The sequence below is a fragment of the Monomorium pharaonis genome, chromosome 6 (genome assembly GCF_013373865.1).
Source record: "Monomorium pharaonis isolate MP-MQ-018 chromosome 6, ASM1337386v2, whole genome shotgun sequence".
Lineage (NCBI taxonomy): Eukaryota > Metazoa > Arthropoda > Insecta > Hymenoptera > Formicidae > Monomorium > Monomorium pharaonis.
The window spans coordinates 4,473,945-4,499,143 of record NC_050472.1 but is presented as its reverse complement, the minus strand read 5'-3'; the positions used below and the strand labels follow the sequence as shown (position 1 = coordinate 4,499,143).

At 42.7% G+C, this 25,199-nt stretch overlaps 2 protein-coding genes across 4 annotated transcripts in view; one reads left to right on the top strand and one right to left on the bottom strand.

The window, feature by feature from the left end:
• LOC114254467 (luc7-like protein 3) lies at positions 1-11,016 on the top strand. 3 transcript variants are annotated; one of them, XR_004963670.1, is made up of 3 exons: positions 1-2,384; positions 3,118-7,738; positions 8,194-11,016. XR_004963670.1 is itself a non-coding variant. In XM_036288280.1 (3 exons), the coding sequence occupies exons 2-3, from the start codon at positions 2,182-2,184 to the stop codon at positions 3,680-3,682; spliced, it is 768 nt and encodes a 255-aa protein (XP_036144173.1). In that variant the 5' UTR covers positions 1-1,948; positions 2,180-2,181; the 3' UTR covers positions 3,683-11,016. The 3 variants fall into 3 exon arrangements, 2 of the variants coding, with proteins under 2 accessions (XP_036144173.1, XP_036144172.1); XM_036288280.1 differs by having other exon boundaries at positions 1-1,948; positions 2,180-2,384; positions 3,118-11,016; XM_036288279.1 differs by having other exon boundaries at positions 3,118-11,016.
• Positions 11,017-15,662: 4,646 nt separating this feature from the next.
• Positions 15,663-25,199, bottom strand: part of LOC105841083 — a 28,739-nt gene continuing 19,202 nt past the window's right edge. The window contains exons 3-5 of the mRNA XM_012688200.3: positions 19,313-19,417; positions 17,898-18,358; positions 15,663-17,781 (exon numbers count right to left, since the gene is read on the bottom strand). Of these exons, the coding sequence (XP_012543654.1) occupies positions 17,001-17,781; positions 17,898-18,358; positions 19,313-19,417 (1,347 nt within the window). The 3' untranslated portion in view covers positions 15,663-17,000. The remainder of the gene's footprint in view (positions 17,782-17,897; positions 18,359-19,312; positions 19,418-25,199) is intronic.

The following is a 25,199-nucleotide window of genomic DNA, read 5'->3' as shown; positions in this document are numbered from 1 at the left end:
CATTTCGATCAAGAGCAATTTAAAAACTTTGGAATATATTAAAAAATATATTGTAAAATTACATAATTTTTTCTTGTAGGATAAAGCTGTATTCAACGATTATTTTACTTTGACCTCTTTTAGTGTCAAATTATGTTGGGAAAAAAAGAAATAATTAAAAAATATAATGTGTAAAGTTTTTGTTAAGAAAGAAAATTGTTTTAAATTTCACAATTAAACAAGTGAAAAAACCATGATAACTACATAAATAGTAACACAACAAATATCAGTAAATATAAGTTTAAAGCATATTTTCCTTTTTGTCAAAATGTCAAATAACGTATAAATCATGATTGATAAGTTTACTATAAACACTTTAGAAATCAGTCGATTCTTAATAAGCTTTGATCGCATTTGCAATATAAATAAGTCTAATAAAGAACATATAAATTATATCTACCATTCCTAACTGCAACACCATCGATAAGGTGATAACTCACGTCGATTTTATGATAAGACAGGCATGCCTGTCGTTATCATATTATATCGTGTAATAAAAGAATTGATTGGTAATTTAAACCTGTGTGTCCAAACTGTACAAAAATATTTGTAAAATCCATAAAAATATATATGTATGTGAATAAGTTTTAATGCCGTTTAAATTTACAAAATACTATGTTTCTAAAATAAGATACGTATTTGTTGTGTCCATTATATTTTGCGTGATGCATCGACTCTGATTAGTGAAAAAATAATAATATATATAGTCAATAGTATATCGCTTTAATCAGGAGATTTTAGTAACCGGAAGAGAACTACATTTACAAAGGTATAAGAAAAGCATTCCGAGCTGTCACAGCACACAAATGTCTGACATGCTACTCTGGTATCATTTTGCGCTGTTTTATTTCTATTCGAGATAGGGGTAGAAAAAGAGCAAAGGAAGAAGAGAATGAAGGAATGCTCGTTGCAAATAAACATTTTGGTCTAAAATATATTTTTTCTGTAATATTGGCTTTATGCTAATTGAGATTCATTCTAAATGTGATTAAATAATAAAGTGTTGTAAAATATGATTGAAAAACCATTTTTTTATTTTTGGGGGATTTTAAAAGTTTAATAAACGCAAATTCAAGAATAGTATTTAGTAATTAAATAGTAATAATTTAGAATCACATAAAAATAATTGAAACTGTAGAAATAATTCATTTGCTACCATTCGAATGCATAATATATGATTTATGTCAATGGCTTTTCTCGCTTACCAGACTGGCAATGTAAATGTTGATTTAAGTGCGCCATTTGTTAATGAATTCGAAACATTTTAGTCATTAAGCACATATATCCGATTCGATCGTTTCTATTCACCTCAAGTTTCATCGTCGTATGATTTGATTGTAAGTCCGATTACAAATCCGCGCCAGATAGGCAGGAACGAAGTTCAAGGGAAACCGGTAAAGAGCATATGGCAAATGCAGAATAATTCAAATTTGCGATTTTTTTCTTGAAAGCGAGAATGTTTTTATTACTATAATAATATTTCAGAATATTTTTACATATTTTGTATTTTATTTTAGTATCTACTACAACGCGCACACACGCATAATATATTAGTAATACATTTATTACGTCTTTTTGGTTTTAACACTTTAGAGATTATAACGTGAGTGGGATTATAGAGTGAGCGATTTCGATATTTTCGATAAAAAAGTCGAAAGAAAAACAACGACGCTATGATCATCATCACGAAAATGACGATCATTTCCCTTGGATACCGTTTCGTCGAAATCAATTAAAATTTTGCGTGCCAATTTAGAATTACTAGTAAGAAAAATGCAGGCAATTTGAAACAATTTCGAGTTAAATATATAATATTTCATTGTGCCGTTTATATCTGATGGATTGTGATACGCATTCTCGGAAAGGAACTATAATTAAATACATTCCTGTTACATTCTTCGCAATGCAGGTTATTAAGTTCACATTACAATCCTCCTGTACAAATTCTCTCGGCAAAATTAATATTAAATTATAATCTTAGAAGTGTGGGTTCTGGCCCAATAAAATTAATATTTATGCCAATATAATAACAATTTTTCGCCTGTGTTTTTGATGAGTAATAGTACCGATAATAAGACTTATCAAGATGACGCAATTATCCATACAAGACGTAATAAAGAATATTTGCTAAAATTAGTAGACATGCCTACTAGACGAACTCCAAAGGTCGAGGCCCTGGTTGTAAACGCTATACGTAGACTGCAGGATGTGCAAGGTTCAACATCACGGGAAATTAGTAACTATATTTCCCAGGAGTACGATATTCCTAGCGAGGAGACCAGACGGCAGGTCCAGTTCGCATTACGACGTGGATTATCTTATGGGATTCTTAAACGTTCAAGAGGGTATGAATTTTGCCGCAAATTCCCATTAATTATCTATAATTAAACGATTCCGAGAATTTAATTTCTCGTTTTTCGTGTTTAAAGCCCGCGCGGCTGGCATTTCGTTAATATTCGGTTAAATCGGAGCGCGGTGGCACTCAACTTTTTATTCGAACGGAAGTTTATTTTTGAAGTAACGTTTTGATTTCTCGAGAGAAATAACGATAAAGGCCCCGAGCACTCGCGTAACATATCGGACATATTTACGATGTTGTGTTTTTTGCACTACGAAAAACTCGCTTATCAAAATGCCAGTGATAAAGCCGGTGGGTCAAAAATAAAGCGCAATAGATTAAGACACGATTATGAGGGCGATACGCGTGACCCACTTTGTAAAAAAATATTTTGATCACGTCGCACACACAAATGTTTCTCACTTGATCAAATAACCGTTGTGTCACACCCCGCGTAATTGATGTAACGTTAACGTAACATCAAGCGTTGATAAAGATACTTAATTCAGTCATTAAAAGACTTTAAGTTTGACCTCGAAAACGCTGAGTATATCTATTTAAGAAGAAGAGAATTCTCTTCGGCGTGTAAACTATTCCCCGGTACGTGCGTATGCTAATCTTTTACGATGAAAGTTCGAGGACGTGTTGAATGCGAAGGCGATTGTAGTAATTTATCATAATTTATGCTGGATAGCGATTATTATGTGGTACTAAAACATTTCTACTGGGATTCCTCTCAGAGGATACTATTCGTGCAATCACGACTCCCTCGGTCCGCTCTCGTTAGAGAGTGGCACGGGCGACGGGGTGACGGAACCATGTCCATCTCAACCTTGGCGATTCGGCGTACGTAAGAGGAGATTACAGAAACGTAGAAGAAGGCTAGCACAGCGAAGAAGAAGGGAACGAGAGCGGAGAGAGCGACAGCGAAAGGAACGAGGGCGAAGGAGAGGGAGGGGACGTCGCCGATCACGCGGAAGATCACGCGCCGGGAGAAGGAGGGGCAGACGTCCCTCTCGAAGACGTCGAAGCAGGCGAAGACGGACCAGAAGAAGAAGAAGAAGAGGAAGAGGAAGCAGAAGAGCAGGAGGAAGAGCCAGAACACGCGCTGATCCCGGCGCGATGGAAATGGAGGCGATGAGCCTGGCGAATCCGGAGCCGGTGAGAAGTGACGGCGACAGGAAAGACGAGGATCCTCAGAAGAGCGAAACTTCTGCATCCGAGCACTCGGTGGGGCAGCGTTCGCAGAGCTCTGCTCAAAATTCTCAAAATACGTGCAATGATGAAAATACTACAAATGAATAATTTTTTTTAATTTTTTTTTTTTTTTTTTAAATAAGAGAAGTAGTATGTGCATAGATTACGGTAAGAGAATTGTTCGACACAGAGGCAGCAAAATCGAATTTTACAGATATACAATTTCATTGCTCAGATGTCCAAACCTCTACACAAATTTCGAAGGATCTATTTTATTTATATGTCTCTCTTTTATTGTCATTTTGTATACGTTATATTAATTACTACAATTGTCTTCCCATACGTGAGTTCTTAATTCCTCGTTCGTACCGTAAAACCGCGATGGGGGAAGGGGAGGGGGGAAGAAACGCGAGATTAATCGAAACTGTCCGTCGTCACCCGGCGTGAAACCCGAGCCTCCTGAGAAAGCAGCAGCGCGGGGACCCGTCGCGTCCATCGACAGCCCTGAACGCGGCCTTGCCGGCTAATGATAGTCGCGCTAATGACGAGTCCGCACACGCATGTATGCGCGCACCGCGTGACTATTTCGCCTAGCAACTCTAGGACTAGACGCAAGACGACAACGACGCCGCCGCCGCCGCCGCCACGGTGTTTTGCACCCGCCAGCTGTGAATGATAAGTGCATGCGTGCGCGCGGCGCGTATGCAAATTACGTTTCCAGAACAAGCCGGCGAGATATTTGAGGGACGGGTTCTTTCGACAGGCTGCAAATTGCATCTCCGCTTTCCCGGATAACCGAATCTTCGCTTATAGACAATCGATTTCATAAAATTATCCCGCGGAAGATCGGCATATCCTATAATTTTCAGCCAATAATTTAGAATTCAATCCCTGTGACGTCAACAGCCCATGTGTTCTATCAAATTGAATATCGATTCTACATATTTACGCTTTGCACATTCACCGAATTTAATTTGAATCATCATTTACGGGAACTCGCACGGAATTATCTCGGGTGGGATTATTGAACGCCGATATTATCATCGATCGAACATTATTATTATCGATTCATTATACATGCTTCGCCTCAGAGGAGAAACATGCATTTAGATATAAGGTATCTTCGTTTCAAACGGAAGATGATTGAAAGGCAATCGATTGTAATCGTGTGGAAGGTCCTCTACATTTTGTTTACACGCATATCGGACGCCGGTAATAATTATGCAAGATTAATTTGATAAAGCAATCTTTATCCGTGGTCGGTTGCGTATTTACGTTGAATTTCAACGCGGAAGATATTTCCCTACATTTCGATACCAGAGGCTACGTATTTGTGCGATTTGTACATAATTTATTGTAACTTTTTCTTCATATATCATTGACTAACTGGCCATAACGGACGGCGGGTGATTAATACGGAGAATAATAATTTTTACGCCGATCGACGGCACCATTAATAAACGGTTTTGCATTCGGATTAGCTCAACTGTTGATTGCTTATCTATCGGTGGAAAGCTAGATATGCTTTAGAAGAGTTATTATTATAGCTTCGAACGAACGGCGACGTTAAATCATTGTCGCTGTTCGAGCTTGTCGCTCTTCTACACGCCGCGTACGCAAATATAGAGAAAATAGCTCGCGCCAGCGATCTCCCGGAAAATAGGTCTACGAAAGACCGAACGTATTATATACAATGATATGTATCCCGTTGGTAAAATAATGATTAAGTGATACATAACCGGGGCGATTTATCGCAAGACTAATTATACGTTGTCGCCATCGTTGTCGTGTCGAACGCTAATTAAACATTTACACTTGTGCTTCGACAAGTGTCTGGCGTGAGTAGAGGTGGGGCCCGAAAAACCGGTATAATTTCAGTTCAATCTTCGATGTTATACAGAACGATAAGAATGGTAAACAAGACACTTCGGTACTTTTTACCGCGGCATCGGGGGATCGAACTAATTGGCTCGGATCGGACCGGCGAATGGTGTTGCCCGCCGGCGAAAACACCATTCGTCTACATTGCAAATCTAATAGCGGAGAGAGGATCGTCCCTTCGTTTTTCCACATAGAGAAACGCAGAGGGAAACGCGGACGGAGAGACGTGGGAAAAAGAGAGAAAGAGAGACAGGCCGACGTCGTTTCGCCGCGAAACCGAAAATACTCATGTCGGCCGGTATGTTGAAACCTGGCATAAGTTCTGGCGGGTTGCCAGAAAAGCGGTACCCGCTTGGAGGCCACGCCAGGCCACGAGCGATCGTTCTCGACAGCCCGAATCTCTAACCAGAGGTAAAGGATGATCATTTCAGGAAAAAAAAATCGATCCGGGGGCGAACGATCGATAACGAGGATGTTAATTGTTTTTTTTTTTTTTACTAACTTTTGTTCTTATAAAATAAAGTGGATTTAATCCGACAAAAATGTCTCGCAACAATCTCTCCTTATCGCTTACTTAAAATTAACATCTTTAACGCGCGCAAGTTTACTTGTTATGGAGAAGCACTCTGAGACTTATCTAAATTAATACCCGTTGAAACTGGAACACTTACTTCACGTTCTCTACCGTTGATAAGTTTATTGCTCCTCGTGCAACTTCCTAGCGAGATAAATCGCGGCTAACTCGCGTAAGTCGTGGAAGTTTATCGTTCGCTATGAATTGGGAAATTCCTGTTAGGCGACCTTACGGTTGATACGTACGAATACGAAGAATAACTTTTTTCCGCGCTCTTTTATACTCTGTAACCATTAGAAAAATTTTCGCGGATGAGTACCGCGACGAGAAACGAGCGAGAAACATGTGCTAACGAGCGAAATCGCACGGTGCTAAATACTTCTCGAGACTCGCAGATATCGCGAGGGACCTTGAAGTTAGAAGATGCACAAGGCTCGACAAATAATCTCTCCAATTGGCCTGTAGGTAATAATAGTGAAACATAAGAAATAACTTCGGCAATAATTGTTTGAGCGTTATATAACAACATTATTACCGTTCTGTCTTGGAAAAAAATTGATGGATTTGGAAGATGAACGAAACAGGAAATAATTTCCGCGATACTGAATTCATAATGTTTGAAATCACGACAAAGAGTAGCGATAGCGATAAACGAATGATGGTTTTATCTAGCCTATAATAGAAATTCATTGCACGCACAACATTGCGCTTTAATTCTTTTTAAAGGATCAAATTAATTTTATCAGCACAAAAATAAGTAAAATATGGAAAAGTACATTCTTTCAGTTAATTATAACGATGAAGAGATTTGGCATTCATATCTCAGTAAAATAAATTTCTGTGTCTGCTTTTTTTTTATGATACGCAAAGAAATTGTCGATAGGAAACGAAGTAATTAACCTTTACCTTGATCTCCGTACATTTGAACGATTTAAACGGCATCGAAAACTAACTGCCGACGAAATGGCAGATGTTGAAGCCAACTTGGAACGGCCGGGCAGCATCTGGTGCACCATAAAGTTGGCACTATTATAATTAATATTATTACATTGTCCGAAGAACGATTGTGGGAGGTACACGCGTCGCGAGCCAATTGTTCCTTATTCTATCTTCTATCATATTAATAAATGACTCTCGCGCCGCACGGCCGACCAGCTTCGTCCAAGCGCAATATATCTAAACAACAGATCTCGTACGCCAAAGGTGTTATCAGATAACTTTTAGCATACTTTTAGTAGATTATTTAATAATTATTTTTAAAAAAGCATTTATCTAGAATACAGTAAACGGAAATTTTTACGTACGAGTAAAGTATATATTAATAATAATTATCGAGGAATCGAAACGAACAATTAATCGCAATCGTGGTTGACATAAAACATAAATTAAATATTAGATCACGCGGATTATTTCCTCAGCTGCGTCACACGCGAAGCATAGCTCGACTGTGCTGAGCCATGTTCAAGTTGCCGGTACTCTTTTTCTGGTCTTCCAGCCTATCCATCAAACGGATTGACGTGTGTACGGTCCTGGCACGCCAAAAATAATCGTCCAACATATTGTGAAAGAGCACGAACCGCGGTAGAAGAGCGGACCGTAATGCCAGTGCTAAACTTTCGACACGGTTCATCTGCCGATGATTACCGAAAGCGACAGATACACTCGAAGTATGCGTAAAGTCTTTGGTCCTCGACGCCATTAGCCGAGCCGTAAGCCAATAGCTTTTCTTTTAAAAGTATATTATGAAACAATGGTGACGGAGAAAAAAAGTGTTAATTTAATTAAATTTTTCGACTTGATTAAATTTTTTCAATTCAAGTATTTATGCATCTAATTTAAATACCTAAAATACTTGTATTGAAGAAATCAAGTTGAAAATTTTTGCCAAGTTAACAACTTTTTTTTTTTAGTGTAAAGACAGTGAGATTTTTTTTACAAGATATTTTTGTGATCCATCAAAAAGACCTTATCGTTGCGATAACGATTCATGACCTTGACCAATTCGAATCAAATTATTATGCGATTCTGTCTGATGGAATTAAAAATCTCTTAGCCTTCAATATAAAATCTTTAATATAAAAATAGAGAGAGAGAGAGAAATTGTTTTCAATATTTTAAACATTAATGATGATTTAAACATCCTTTTTTATATATTTTTTTTTAGATTAATGACAATTCAAATCAGAGGATCAGGGTGATTGAAAGTGACGTCGCAAATTTTACGGGCGGCAAGAAATTAAACGCAAAAACTTGTATTTTCAACCACTAATGATTGATAGCTTCGGAAATGAAATATGAGATTGTCATTTTATTACGGATACAGTAACACATGCTGAATATACTTTTTCTGACCACATCAGACACGTTAAATATAGAAAGGAAAAGAGACAAAAAGCTAAGGAAAAAAATCACGATGTATATTCTTTTCCGTAGGCATATTTTTATCGTAAACGTTTTAATAAAATCGCAGGTTTATCTTTTGGCAAGAAACGAAAATTATAAATAGGTATTTGTGTAATTCGTTAGTGTAATAATAGCTAAAGACCGACTCTAAGCAATACAATAATAGCAAGCTATGTTCATTTGCTTTATGTTTTATTGACAATATACGCGCGAATCTGTAGTCTGTCTTACGACGAGACAATAGAGAACGAAGAGCGATGTAAGTATATCGATCGTAGGAAAGTGAATGAAAAATGAAACGGCGCTTCGCACGCGACTTATCGGCGTCTACTTGCCGGCTTGCATTTCTCGTCGTCGACAGTCGTCGGGTCACTAACAATGACGTCTGCGACAGTGACCATAAGTGACATCGATCACTCACAAGTGTATAGAAGCAAAGTATACCGATCTTTTATTCGAAGTAAAAAGAATGTAAAAGATCGATCGCTCTTTACGTTCTTACGTTTGCGTGTTAAATATGATTTTATTTTTAAATATTTTACTTGAAAATCGCGCATTTTATTTTAAAATAAAAATAGCTTCTTTTTAAAGCATTATTTTTAATCTACATGGACTAATGAGGCAATAGTATTGTAAGAAAAAAACATATGGGGCTTAGAGGTGGGGATCACGAAAGAAACAGACGATCAATTCGACCCCAATTAATTTTAAGTAACATCCATGGTGATCCTTAATTGATAAATGTGTGTTTGAGTAACGTTTGCATTATGCGGTGAGTTGGCAGATGGAAAAGAGCCAGGCGGAATTATCAGTAGGAAAGGCAAACGGGGGGAGTGATGACACGGTAGAAAACCTGTGGGAACAATCGGAAGATAGAGAAACGGAGGTATGCCATTATACGGCGTAATTGGCCGAATTGGAAAGTCTGGGGCCTTCCTGGCTCTTTGCCCTTCTACTGTTACTCTCGTTTATATCCCTCCATATTGATCGGCATAAATACGAAGTGCAGTTTGCCCCGTCCCTTCGGGAGCTCCCGGCGCGTCTTGTGCACGTCTCCGCATAATGTAATATCGCCCAGTAGACCCAGTACCTTAATCCTAAACTATGACCACCGGGTTTTGCCAGATCCCAAAGTGAACTTTCGCACTTATTCATATCGATCAATTGGAGCGAATTTTTTCCGACTGTTGTAGGCCGCGTTTGGAAGCTCAACTTTCCGCATACGATCGTGTATTAATTTGTATCCCAGATATAAATTATCACTTTTGTTTATTATAGCAACGTGAATTTCACACGTAGATAATCGATTACTTAATTATTATTATATTCATAGCTCATACATATGCGCATACGTGAGAGCAAAAAATGGCACGTGGCCTAGAATGAAGAGATACTATCTCGTACGATGTAAAAAAAAAAAATAATAATAAAAGTGCTGTAATGATGCTATAGCTACTTAAAAAAAATCATTGCATTTTCATGCTGACATATCACGACAGTCGCTGTCATAATACGAGTCGCTGGAAGAGCTTAACTCTGCGATGTCGTAATACCGAAAATAAATAGAGTCGCGTCGCCGTGGCTACAACCACGCCGTGCGTGGATGAAAGGATTTATTCTTACGCCGTTGTAGTATCAAAAAGTAACGCGAAGTGTCGCTTTGCTGTCGTGATATATCATGCGTGTTTGTAGCCACATAGTATCTTTTATCGCGAGAAGATATCGCGACGACGCATTTTTCCCCTCAAACTCGAATGCGTGGCAACGCGAACAGAGTGCCAATTGAATTCGAGGCCGAATTATTCTAGCGGCAGTTTATTTCTGCGCCGAAAGTTTTACGTATCGCGGAGAATAAAGCGAGCGGAGTAATGGAGGAGAGATAAAATTAATCGTCGATCCGGCTGTATAACGAGCGCGAAAAAAAAAGGGGAGTAATCGGACACGCGGCATAATTTTTTTCGTTCGTTTTTATCTCGAAGAAACGAGAACCGAGCCCACTTCAAGTAATCAGCATTTTGCGTAATCGAGAAAGCGATTCGGCTTTCTTATCTAACCGATGAAAGGTGCAATATATATTATCGGGCAGAGTCGGAAGATTTTCAAGCGGTTGACCTCTTCCCCTTCGCGTTTTTCGTAAATACAATTATTTAATCTTGCATTACGCTAATAATCCGATTCAGTGAGGTAGCAAATTGGGGACAGTTTCCTGAGTCAACATAACGAGTTACTTCCCATTCGGCTGTGAAACCAACATCGCTCGTAACGAAATGAATTACGCATTGCAAAAATTACATCATCCGATTGCAACTTACATCAAACGTTTGCAGTGTCGCGACTGGAAAACGCGACTCCTAATTAGCCGGAAAAAAAATAGACGGATTAAGAGTAATTGACTTTGCAGCATTATTTTCTAGCGCAACTTCACGAAACGAATTTCTAGGCCAAATTTTTACAGTTCACATATTTCTCATAAAGAGATCATTCTTTACACCTAGACTTATTGGCGTACGACTTGTTGGTTTTTTTTCTGCGTATAAGAGACAGAGGAGGGGGGGAGATATTTATTATGATAAATTATCAAAAAGAAGAAATAAAAGAAAAAATACGGAAAGTACGAAATAATGAAATAAGTAGGATAATTCTAATATAATTTATTTTTCATCCCTTTTAAATGCAATTTTTTTGAAAAATAAATTAAGTTTGAAGAAAAGAAAACAAATCAAAATAAGAAAATAAAACAAATTGGTTGAAGTACATACTACATACAAATAAGTTTCTCATCTTCGAAATTAGAGATTAAAAATGTTTGGTTTATCTTTCCGTTCCTTCCTCATTGAACTTTCTATACTAATATCACATGTGTTTCTCACAAGCGCGGTTGAAAAAATAAGCTTTTCAGTTACCTTTACCAGTTAGCGTAAAGATCGCAATACAGAAATGTCTTTAACAGAAGAAAATGAGTTTATCGTAAGATGTTTTCGTTCCGATTCAAAAGCTAACATTTTTGTAACAACGCATGGGAAAGGGGCATGAAAGGGTGAAATCGTAAAGCGTCTCGCGATAATCCCCAATTTCGAAGACGAGGTGTTTGTAACTTGGCAGGGTGAGTTCCCATCGATCACTTTTAATTCAGCTATCTCCCTCTCCCTCTCGGTTTTTGCCGCTCTGGAACAGGCTAAGAACGGGCTATCGTGTGGCTTCCCCGGCCTTCTCGGCCACACGACGTCGTGTAAGATTAGTCGCTTCGCGCTCGCTCCGCCGCCGCCGCGGAAGCCGAGGAGGAGCGGAATCGAGCCGCGTGTAGGTTGGGTCTGCGAGTCGGGGCGAGGTAAGGCTGACAGAGTGTCACGTGGTGCGCCACGGGGTCTTAAACGAGGTTAATCGGCAGACCAACGGCGTCGGCGCAATGACGACGATCGCACGAACACATGCTCGCTGTCCTCCATGACTCCGCTCTTTCTCCGTTCCACCCGGCTGTCCCGCTCGCTCTTTTTCACTTCTTCTCCCTCTCCGACCGTTCTCTCGCGTTCTCGCCCTTTGCACTTTGGCCCTCCTTGGCAGTCGCGCGGTCCGATAATAGGAAAAAGCGCGAGTTCCTACAGCACTCTCTCTCTCTCCCTCTCTCTCTCTCTCTCCCCTCCTCCCCTTCCCTCTCTGCGCGCAGGGATATGCGTGCGCGCTGCGCTGACTCGAAATTCAAATGCGTGCGATCGCGTCCTCGAAATATATTCGAATGCCCGTCGACGGACGTGGTGCGCGCACGGTTTCGCCGTCGCCGCCAGTCCGCGCTGTGATAGCCGCCCGTTTGCGCGAATTTCGAAGCAGGAAATTATTTCTTTCCCCCCTTTCCCTTCTGTCTCTTCTTCTACTTTTCCCAAACAATTCGACTACGCGCAAGGTAGGCACCGGATGTGAGTACGGGCCGCGCGCTGCGCAACCGGCGAGAATCTTTCGGCGCGCCGGCTTCCTCGAAATCGCGAATGAAAAACCGCGAATGTCACCGCGCGCAAGGAAAAGAGAGGAAGAGAGAGAGAGAGAGAGAGAGAGAGAGAAAAAGAGAGCGAGGAGAGGATAGGAGAGTGACCGTGGGAGAGTTTGGCCGCCGCGTGCGTTGCCACAGCGTCGCACGGTGCAACATCGCGCGCGTGTTAACATGTTACGAGGGCCCGGCACACCGAGTCCTCATCATCATCATTCATCATCGTCGTCGTCATCGTCGTGAGACTTACCGATCAGCGGGAACACGCTGGGCTGGTCGAGCAGCGACTTGAGACTGTTTTCGACGAGGGTGGGAGAGGAACGGTCCTTGTCACTCATTTCACGCACTGCGCCACGTAAAGCCTACAAGCGCACACCTCGGGGGCCTGCCGCAGCGCACACGCGGAGACGCACTCGATGGCACACACCGCGCACGAGTAGTATAGATAGATTAGCGAGGAGAGAAGGCACGGGACGGAACGGAGCGGATCGCGCGGCTCGGCGCGGCGCGGCGCGGAGCGGAGCGGAAAGGCAGACGGACGGACGGGCCGGCCGTCGCGACGAGAGAGAGAGAGGAAGAAACGCCGCGGACCGGGGATACCACACGTATAATATACCGCACGGTGTTTCCTCGCGACGACGGCACCCGCGCCTGCAACCGCACAGTCGAGTCTTCGTCGTCGTCGTCGTCGTCGTTGAGAGAAACGTACCGAAGGGACGACGGTACCGTCGGTCGGAGAGAGACCGGGTCTCGCCCGTGGTGCCTCGCGCTCGCCGAACCTCTCACCACGTCGTCACGTCGTCACGTCGTCGTCGTCGTCGTCGTCGTCGTTGTTGTCGTCGTCGTCCCCTCGCTCACTATCTCAATCAGCCTGAAACCGCCTGTGTACGGCCGTGCGCGCGCGGACCCGTTCCCTACAACCCGCTCTCTCTCTCTCTCTCTCTCTCTCTCTCTCGTTCTATCTCTCTCGCGCGCTCTCTCTCTCTCTTTCTCTGTCTCTCTCTGTCTCTTTCTCTCGCGGTCTCTCCTCTCGGGCGCGTTAAAATAAACGCGGAGCGCTGGCCCCGTGCGTGCGTGCTGGCGGTGCTCTTGAAAATCAATCTAAAAGTGGCTCGCCCCGTGGCGCGATCTCCTGGCCGACTGGTGGACCGAGTGTCGTTTCAAGCCCGCCTGCGAGTTACGCCTGCCGCACTGATAACGAGCGCGCGGCCCGAGTCGCGTTTCTCTCGTGCGCCTTGCCTGCCTGCCTACCTCAGCGTTATCAAGGCTCGCTCGCTTGCGCGCGCGCAATCGCGGCGACCCGCTCTCTCTCTCTCTCTCTCTCCCTCTCGTCTCGCCGCGACCCCGCACTAGCGCGGCACCGCCGCGCGCCGCATCGCGCCAGAACGCCCGACGTCGATCGCCGCCGGGTTGCGTCGTTCGATCGCGCCGTCGGGGCTTCGCGCAATAATTTGTAAAATAATCCACGCCATATCCACGGAACGATTTAGGTGGTGTTATCGCCGGGCCATGTTTCAGGGGAAAGAACTTCGCGAATGGCCAGACATCGCGACATCGTCGGGCGCGCTGCACGCGAAGCGGGGAGGCGATAGATGCATCCGCGATACGTGCCGCCTATTGAGCTGAACTTTTTACAGTGGGCTCTGATAAGGAGGGTCTTCGCGAGTGCGCGTTTGCGGATGCCGGGGTCATCCGGTCCCAGACTTCCTTCGCAAACAATTCCAAAATATCGCGCGAAATCTCGAGACATACTTTTATTTAACCCGTCCTATCATCGTGCGTTCATGATATTGATACATTACGAGTAAATCGTTATGTCTTTGCCATGAGAAATTAGGCGATTGAGTTTGGACAAAATAATTTCTTATTCCTTCTAATGCTACCATTTATTTAAAGGATGATTATTCCCCTTCGACTTGAATTATGTCATATTAACTCCATTCGCATTAGGGGATTCTAAAATATTAAATTGAATTATATATTAATTATCTAGTTGATGACTCAAATCATTATTTGGATGAAGCAATCAAGTCTAATTCTTTCAATCACGATAATTATTTATGTACGCATAGATATCGATCCATGGATTCTGTTTCCCTGGTCTTTTGGAAGAAAAAGTTTTTAAAGCTAATAGCACAGTAATAAAGCAGTAATTAAGATGATAAGTAATAAGGAAATCAACATGTTTCATTTTCCAATCCTTTACGTTACTACCTTACTTTGATTGATCGATTTACTTACTATAACTGCTTACATTCTTCGGTGTATCACTAGCATAAGCATAACCTATTTTAACATAAAAGTTATTATTGCATATAAATAAAAGATACTTGACGTATGTACATTAACTCGTTAAATATATAGATTTGTGGATAAGATAATTGGAGCGCCTATCGAATGATAAATACGGTCAGATACATCCGTGTATATCTGACTGCTGTCAGCAGTTTTCTGTTCGCCTACCAGATGGCTATAGCATCTTCTTTATCGCGCAAAACTCTATAAAATTTGTTAAAAAAGTATAAATTAATAAAAGTTTTTAAATAATAATTTGCTGTTTGTTCAAGATTTATTGAAGATACTTTCCAACACGAGAGAATCACGTACAATTATAAAAATTATTTTTTTTTTAAGTTGAAAAAGGCTAAGTGTGTGTGCGCGTGTGTGCTTCTTTATGGGGATGCTAAAGTTGTCCTGTTTTACTGATTATTTGGATTATTTTCAATTCACTAATCTTTTGTAGGGTAAATTAGGGTATGATGGCCATAGACGGAAAATAAAGGCCAATGACTATAATTTCTACAATAATTGCTAAATAATGTGTTCTCGTAAGTATTTTCAAAGATAATCGATATTTACTATAGTTTATGTGCATATACTATTCGAAATAACGTTATTGTGGATGTCATATCACATTTTTACTTTTGACTGCCTGCGAAGTTTTTCACTTGTTCATTAGAAATTGCAACAATGTCGAATAAATTAGATTAGAAAAGCTGAAGTTTAGATAGTCTAATTTAATCGATACCTTTCGATAAATTAAAAGCAAAGTTTTTAAAAATTATCCCTAGTTTTATATTTTTTATGTGTCAATTTTAAAAATAAATTCTCCAACTTTCGTAAAGTTCGTTCCACGTGCAAAAATCTTAAATGTACACTTTTCATATAATACATAGCTATACAATAAAGTATAATAATGAATGTAAATTGTGGGAAAATGCAAGGCTAAGGTAGAAAATGAAATAAGACGGTTTGGCATGATATTCAATTGTATTGTATAATTACGAATGAAAATGACAAATTACGCACAATGAAGAATATGTAGAGAACGCAATATTGTAAAGTCTAGAACTATGATAGTCTCAGATCACGCAGTTTTCATTACATTAAAAGATCTGTTGACCTCGTGAATTACAGTCGCATAATGAATTAATGAACTAGTTTGTGAAAATTGTAACTTTGTCTGCGAGAAATTTTAAAAATTAAGCGCCATAAATAATGTAAAGGTATTTCATTAGATAATTATCATGCGAATAATTAGTTCTAATTAGATACGAATTAGTGGAAATATTAGATTGTAAATATTTCGCACCGCCATTAACATATACAAGAATAACAGATAGAACATAATACAAAATATACGTTTGGCAAAAGCATTTGGAGCAGATTCCAATTAATCGATTAAAATGATAAAATTTATGTTATGTTCTTCTGAATCCTTCCGGAACTGTCATGCTAATAAATTTAATTACGCTAATTTGAATTATATTGCGATATAATTAGTATAAATTATTAAACTTGTTTTAGTTGTATTTAAACTGAATCGAGTTACCTCAATTAAAAAATAAGTTATTAAATAATAACTAATTAATCAATGACGGCAAAATGGTAACGATTGTAAATCGTAAAATGTATGTAACGCGTCGGGCTTCTCTGAAACTTGCGTAAACTGTTGGCTAACAAAGTTATTGTTAAATGCGACGCACGCATGTGCAGGGACAAGTATAAGTTGTATGATATGCACGAAATTCGTATCAGTGGTGAAACTACAAGAGATATGGCTGATTGCAAAATGTCGAGATTACACTATTCTTCTTTTCTATACTTACAAAATGGCCGCATCTACGAAACTCGACAGTTACGCACGTATATAAATTCTTTATTTTTTATGCGCTTCCTTATTACTTGTTAGCACATTCCGATAGATAATTTTCTTATAAGAAAGTTTAATAAACTGCATGCATCGGTGTCATTTCGCATTACTACCGACGAAACAACTTTCATACACATTCGACTCATCATTGTATCGGAACGATCGAATCGCAAATTATTTATCAATCGCCCCATCAGTTTCTGTCGTACTTCATCAGTATAATTCTATTCAATCAAACTGCATCAACGTAACACAAGAAGAAGCGACTGCGTAAAAAATTATTTACAAAATTACTTGGATATTCCCTATTGATTTTTGTTTAAATATTGTTCCTGAAAATTGCGCTCGCAATTCCGAGGTAATCCGCGAGATCCGACCTGAAACCATGACGATCGCTTGCGGTGGGATCGTAATCGACGTGGCTCTCCCGCGGCACTCAAACCCAACAGACGCTGACGGACTCGGTGGCGGTTTGCGGCGTGCCGCCGAAGCTCGCCCGGTGCTGTTTGAAGAGCGCCTGGAACTCCGCCGGCGTGGAGGACCACCGCCGGTGTCTGGTCTTGTCCAGGGGCACCTCCGGCAGGCCTACCTCGGTGTGACAACCCTTAACCGGCGTGATCGACGACGACGACGACAGCGGGACTACCGAAGCGGGCAAGCCCACCTCCTGGAAGGAGCTTATCGAGAAGAATCCACTTTCGCCCTCGGCGCTGCTCACCGGACTGCTCGCCGGCTTCACTTTAGATTTGCCGGCCGGCCCCGTGGACTCCTTCTTCTCCAGCCGCTTCGCGGCAGCCCTGCTGAGCGTCGAGATCGGTGTGCCGTTGGACGCGACGATGTCCTCCTCCTCGGTCGTTTTACTGCTACCGGAGTTCCAGGAGGCGGTGTCGGGCGATCTTCTCACGCTCGGCGCGAAGCTCTGTAGATTACGCGTGAACTCGGCGACGGACGTTTTGACGAGACTCGGCGATCTGCTGTCGCCCTGCTGACCGCCGGTCGATTCGTTTCCACGACCGCCGCCGGGGCAACCGGAATAGGCGGCAGCGTCTTGCAAGGTCGTCGAGTTGGCGAAGTTGCCACCCGATATGGAGAAAGACGTGTCATTGTGACGATGATGGTCCACCGTAGGGGAAGGGGAGGCTCCTTCCTCGACTGGGGTCATTCTTGCTAAGTCGGGTTCTCGCATCGATAGTAAAGACTCGACCGTTCTCAGTAACCTGTAACAACGATTATCCTTACTTTAGTTGAAACGAAGTTGATCAATATTCGTAGTAGCAGGTTGATAATTCGATTTGCGGACAACAAAGGTTTCCGTGAAATCTTTCGCGCGCACCTAAACGCCTCCTGGGACAGCTTTTCCGGCGGTATCTCGTCCGGGTTCAATTCCGTCTGCTTGGGCTCGCGATAAACGACGTTGTCGAAAACCTCGTTCGTCTTGTTGAGATCCGACAACGGCTTGACGCGCGGCGACGTGCAGTGCACCGGGTCGTTTCTTCGCAGAACCGACCAGGTGAACTCGCGGAGGCAGGTAGCGCCGGGCGATCCGATCTGCGTGACCGATTTGGCGCGAGTAAACGGCGACGACGTCGACGACGAGGGCGACGGCGTCGTTGTACTGCGGCTCGGCGACGGGTCCGCGTGCACCACCGTGTGAACGCTGCGGCTACGTGGCACACGTCTCTTATCCTTGGGATTTTCCTTGGCGTGCAGGATCTCCAGGCTCCTATGCGCCCGGCCTAAGAAATGAGCGACCTGTTCCATCGTAGAACGATACATTTGTCTGTTTGATTCGACCTGCGAACAAACCAAGCGTTAATTCTCCATTCTTGCAGCTTTATTGCGTAAATTTATTATCCTTTTTTTTTTGAAAAAAAATAAAAATACTAATAATATGTACTATACTGAAGAAAACATGTTAATTTGACTAAATTTTTCAACTTGATTAAATTTCTCCAGTTCGAGTATTTATGCATTTAATTTAAATACATAAAATATTTGAGCTTCAATTTAATTATTTATACATTTGTCTGAAATAAATAGTTGAATTAAAGTTCTTTAATCAAGTTGAAAAATTTAGCCAAGGCAACAACTTTTTTTCCTCAGTGTAGTAATAAAAAAGTAATCTAATTTGCAAATAGATATCCACAAGGAAAAAATTTAAACAGTAATATACATCAACGTATCTTTCATCTTTATGAGGTAATAGTTAAATGTCAATTAATAATTAAATTATTTTTAGAATCTCACGCGCGCGCGCGCGCGCGCATGATAATATTTTAACTTTTTTCTTTCAAAGAATATTAAACCTTTTGATTCCTTCACTCCATGAAGAATTCTAGCGAGAAACTGTAAAATGCGAGTGCCAAAATGTCGCACAAATTACAACTTTGTATCATTATATAAAAATAATACTTTTATTTCTCAATCAAAAAGAAACGGATTGTCAATACGAATTATAGAAATTATAAAGTTATTAAAACAAGTTTAATGTTCGGCGGTACTGGAAGATAAGTCGTATAGCGCACGCTTGATAAATTCATTCATAGAATGATTAATAGGGGCGGCTGGAAATAAATCGAATCGACGAAAATCTCATGGATCATCAAAGGAGGAAAAGTAAGCGATCGTATGCCGACCGGTTGTTACGTGACGCGATATCAAGTAACCGGAGCGAGGTAAACCGGTTGGCCACGTTATCGGTCGGCTCTTCTCCCGAAGAATCCTCAGCTATCGCGTGCGATTACGAACCTGTTTGACCTGCCATTGGAGCGTGTCGACTCGCGCTTGAAGGAAGACGTTTTGCAGAAAGGCGCTCTGCAACCTCCGGTTTTCCTTCTTCAACGACTGGCATTGCTGGAACGAGAAAACAAGACTACGTTACTCAGACATCCGCGGGGATCGTGATGCTCTCTCGGATACATTAGATTTTAGATTACGATTGATGCAAACGTTGCCGACGATCACGTTGCTAGTTTTGAGGAGAGAAAACCCGCGTGGGGGTTTTACACCATTAATTAAAAGATAAGCGGGGACTTTTCAGCTAGCGGGAAATTTGCAGGACATTTTTCCTCGAGCGGAGAACATTTTTCTCGTGAGATTTCTCCTGACGTGTGTGTTATTCTGCATAGAATAAAGATACACGCGCGTCTCGCCTGCATTCAGAGCCGCGAATTCGCCATGGTTGTCCGCGCGGACTTTCTTCCGGCAGTATCTCTCCTTCCGACGTCTTCTTTTTCATCTCTGCGCCGCGTGCAGTCGTAACTAGATTCGAACTCGCGCAGCGCGCGAGCGGATTTTATGGATCTATTGACGGTGCCTCGCCGCGCATTCCACCTCGTTTTACTGGCAAAAACTCATGTTTCTACCCTAGTAACGATCTGCTTGGAGAGTACAGGTGGAGAAACGGGAGGGGACCGGCGGCAAAACGCGACTATTTGCGGGAAGAGAAGATAAGAGAGGAGGGAAAGAGACGGGAGACACGGACGAGTTGCGGGCCTAATGGTCGGTACTTCTTCACGAGATCACGATTCTAACGAGGGTGCGCGCGGATTAACGGTCCACGTGTGTCGCGAGAGGAAGACCGAGAGGTAGATCGACGATCGACGAGAGAGATACGGGAGACGTAGAGAATCGCGAACGTCGATAGCTTCCCGCAATTAATCACGGGACGGTGCCGCCTGCGAGCGTATTATTACGAATTTTACGCTATTTCGCTAATTACGCGAGGAGCACTTATGTCGATTAATAACACGTCCGACGATATAATAGCGACGTTTAAAAAGAAAAAAAATACTCTCCGTCAAACGAGCTATGTAATGAGGTCTTTGAGGTAATCCGCGCGCATCGGTTAATTAATTAAATGCAATCGTAATCAACAGCGCAGGCCTACAAACCTCCTTCTCTACCGAACAGCATACACACGCGGGCACTTTCCTGTTTTTATCAATATATTCAATAAGGTCGTGAGATTTTCTACTCCTCTTGCCTATTAGCGGTTTTATGCGGTACGCTACACTTTTCTGACTGTTTTCCTCTCAAATTACTAAGCGGATCCATCCCGGCGAGGGAAAATAACGATGGCGAAAGAGAAAAAACCGCGCGACGATCATTAACCGTCTCTGGCGATTCATTATCTACGCCGCATTAATTATTATGCTATCTCGACCAACTATTTCTCCATCTTGACGTGGGATATTGTAACCGAGTAACCAACACGTTGCGAATAACGTTGTCGGCTCTTTCCAGCGGGAGCGCGCGCGGTGCGACGGCGAACGGGCGGGGAGATGGTCCATAAATCAGAGCCACGGCGAGAAAAGGTCACGAGGGAAGCCGGGGAGAATCGGCACGGATTTTAATGAGGTATACGCTTCACTTTCCGTACTTTCCGCGCGGGAGCGGGACGGTTCTAAACGGCTCGAAACGAAATTACACCTCGTCTCGCGCGCAACGCGCGCGACGCCGCGAGAAAGAGTCGCGCTATTAATTCCCAGATCCTGTATCGTTTTATTCGCGCGCGGTGCGCGTTCCTGTTTTCCCTTCGCGCTTAATCGATCGCGCGATACCGTGCCGGCCGCTCGCAATGTACCGATATACCGTCCCGATATGGCATCCAGCGGCGGATCTATCGATTTCGCATCTCCCGAAGAATTTAATGAAACCTTTGGCCAAAGTCGAATAAGACCAAGGCAATTTTCTATCTAATTTCGATAGCCATCGCCGTACAAGCGCGGAATAGGATCGTTGTAGTTATTAACGGGCGTCCTTCGAGAGGATAGCTCGTTACAAGGATCAACCTCTGATTGCGTTCCAAAGTAGAATACCTCTCCGAGACGCTCTGCAACATTGTCACGATACCAATTAGCGGGGTCCGTCGGATGTATTAGCGATCTTACAACTTGATTTTTTTCTTCTGTTATCCAATTGAAAAATTTACATTATATCTGAATTGTCTACGCGAAAAAGATTCGTAGACTGAGAGAAAAAAGTTGTTAATTTGACTAAATTTTTCAACTCGATTAAATTTCTTCAATTCAACTATTTATGTATTTCAGTCAAATATATAAATAGTTAAATTGAAGTTCAAGTATTTTATGTATTTAAGTTAAATGCACAAATACTTGAACTGAAGGAATTTAATCAAGTTGAAAAATTTAGTCAAATTAACAACATTTTTTTCTCAGTGTATAAATAATCCCTAGAAACGTAATCCTGAAATATGCAGTACAATCCTGTAATCAAGTATTTAATGAGGAACTCCTCTTTAGTGAAAATTGAACTATACATAACTGTGTTTTACGCGTGTAATTAGTACGATTTTTTTATATTAATATCTTTTTATTTTATCAGTATTAATCAAATTCATAATAATTTACTTTGCACGGATTATCCTAGCTTGGATTGCTGAAGAAGATCGCGTATAAACGTAACGTAAACAATACGTAAATAATCCACGTAGACGTAAAATGATAATGTACAGCGTAATCTTGCAATTAAGTATCTAATGAGAAGCTCCGGCATCTTCAATCTGCAAAATTTTACCGCGAGAAGCAACCGCGACGAGCGGATCTCGATGCGGCTCTCGCTTTCATCGTCAAACTTCCTGTCGCGATGGAAGATGGAAAACGATATAGAGAGGAGCCGCGGCGCGCGCGCGCGCTATACCTGCTATATACGCGCCGCGTGCGTAAAAACAAACTTTCGTACGAGATTGCACGCGGCATCGTTGAGCGACTAGAAACGAAGGAATACTGAATAATTCAGGCAGTGACCGTAGCGTGAGTGACGTCACGATAGTATTCAGCCGGTGGACTGTTCAGGCTGAGCGACCATGCGTAACCCCATCCGCTCGGCAGCCGCTGCCGCCGCCGTCGCCACACTGTGCCTTCGATGAAAATTTCAACTTTTCGTAAATATACCCTCGCGCGCATACTCCCGCGACTCGCGGGAAAATAAAGGAAATTCCGATGGAAATGAAAGAAAAAAAAAAAAGTTCAGTCTAATCTCGCGCGCGTTACGAAATCGCGCGGGACTTTGGCCGCCGCGCCTCCGCGCGCCGATTTTCACAAATCGAATCACTCCTCGACGAACGACTTTTTGCGCAGAGTCCGTGTCCGTTACACTTGTGCCACAATGCGTGCCTTGGTTGCAACATTCCCGCCTCCCCGCCCCCCTCTCCCCCCTTCGTGTAAAGGAGCCGTGACACAGTCGTGACGTATCGCGCGCCGCGAAAAGCGCCCGATCCAGACGCGATTCTCGACGCGTGGACGTACCGGCGCGGCGTCTCTTTCGACATCCTTCATCCTGAGCCCGGTTATCATCCAGAGGCCATCGCCGGATATCTCGTAATACATACCGTCTTTTTCCCCGCTATTGTATGGAAATGCTAGGAAGAGGTCTTTCTCGCCGTGCATATGCACCGCCGCCGGCGGCGGAGCCGATCTGTTCGCGGTTACAAAGGACGAGAATAGAAATCGAAACGCCACTATCATTAGAGGCGACATCGGGCCCGCCATTGTTCCGATATTCGCACCGTTTTCTAAACCCGGGTTCAACGTCAATGTCAGCAGTTTGTCGTGCCCGATTGAAAGCCACGGTATTCAAGATTTTATCCGTCCCGCACATCCGTTCCCCTTTATATCTCCCTATCGTCGATCGTTTGACGAAAAAAACGTATTTAACATCGCCTTCGTTAAACAAATACGACTCGAAAATCACGTTCATACGCCAAAGAAAAACTGTAATCGAGGATCTTTAGAAGAATATATTTTATCGCGAGAGAGGAGGGGGACAAAATTCTTTCCCCTCGGAAAATTAATTTTCAATCGATTCTTTTGTGGGAAGGAATCTACGTTGGCTTTTCCACGCTTGAAAGGAAAAAAAAAGTACTCAATTGATATCTCTTCATTCCACACGTCCTGCCTTCTTCGACCCCATTTGTCAGAATCAATAATTAGATTTTAATTAAGGCCGCGCGGATTTTTCGAATCGGGGTCCGATGCGCGTGAGGCGACGCTCGCTCGAGTTGCATCGCTCCTTTCACTCGTTCCTCGGCGAAGCACGACGTCGTCTCTTCGCAACGCGACCCACGCGCGCGAGAGACAAGACCCGGGCGCTCGTCTTCCATCGTGCAAATCGAAATCGCCGGGGTTTTCCCCCCTCGCCGCTGGTTTCGAAAACCTAATCCGGCTTGACCGGGACGCGTGAGAAACGCGAGTTTGCAAGTAACGCGAGCGCGCGCTGCTCCAACGTCAGGTTTCACCTCACGTGGGAGATTTTCACACGGGAGAGGATATACGTATGCATATACGATATGTTATGTATATGCACACGCGGAAAACGACGCGGCGTATTTATCGCTCGCGCGTTGGCGTTTCTGATATTCGTTTCTGATTGCACGGAGATTAATCTGTAATTTATAACGGCGTGCACGCGGGGAAGCGCGGATATACCATATTTCTCGCGGCATTAACTTTTTTTTATATTATATACCTATATGCATATAGATATATAGAAGGAAAAATCCTGTAAAACTGTTCGAGGTCCCCGCGTACGCCTCGACGAGTCTTTTTCTTTTTTTCCCTTACGTTCTGCCTGTATCCTTGAATGCCTGGCATTTGCCGATGCGCGTGGGAAGAAGTTGATGAAGTTCCGCAACCGATGGACGTATTCGTTACACGTTATCGGATCACGGATGAAGGGGAAGGTCCCGCGGGCGCGCAGTGCGCCTTTTCGCGGATTAATTCTTCATTTCGTGCGGCCGTTATTGGAATCAGAGTGAAATTGCACCGGGCACCTCGTAAATCCTCTCCCCCCTCCCGCGAAAGCTGAGGAGATCGCCTCGAAAGAAGCTTGATTCTCCGTGTCGACTTGTGAGAGAGCTCCGCTCCAGCTGCTGCTCATCTCCCGAGAGTCCCGGGGAGAGCGAGAAAAGGATAAAGAAAAGAGAGAGAGAGAGAAATGAACCTGCACGCAGCATCCTTCGAGATTAACTCGTGCGCGCGCGGACTCGTTCACGCGATAGTAAATATTCCTGGTTACGACCTGTTCCCCGGCAGCGCAATGCAATACGGTGGATACGTGTGTTAAGACTACAGCCGCACGCCCCGGCATCCGACGATTTGCCCTTAACGATCTATTTCGATCCGCTTAATTCATTCATTTTGCGGTGCCCCCTTCGACGGGGAGGCTTATAAACGCCGCGTTCATATACGCTCTCCGCCGCCGCCGCCGCCGCCGCCGGGAAGAGAATCTCACGTGTATCTACACTCGCGAGAGAGCATTACTCTTGCATTTAATAACGTTGTTGATTCTTACTGAAGGCGGGATTAAATCAAACCCGCGTTATTTATTATTCGGCCGGCAGAGTTTTATTGGTAGCTTAATTAAACATTAACGTTGCGTGACTTACGATCGAGTGGAAGTGCACAGAAAAAAAAAAAACAATCGGAATAGATTCAATCGCCGTTTTATATGTGAACAAGAATATGAACTAGTGTTTAAAAAGTTCGATGAGTTTCAGGAAAATAATTATATTTTTATTTCGATCGTAATCTAAAGAGCGCAATGATTCAGTTCGATGCGGTTGCGGAAGAAAGAAAACGTTTACTTGGCCAGTAGTAATTTTCATTAAAGCGGG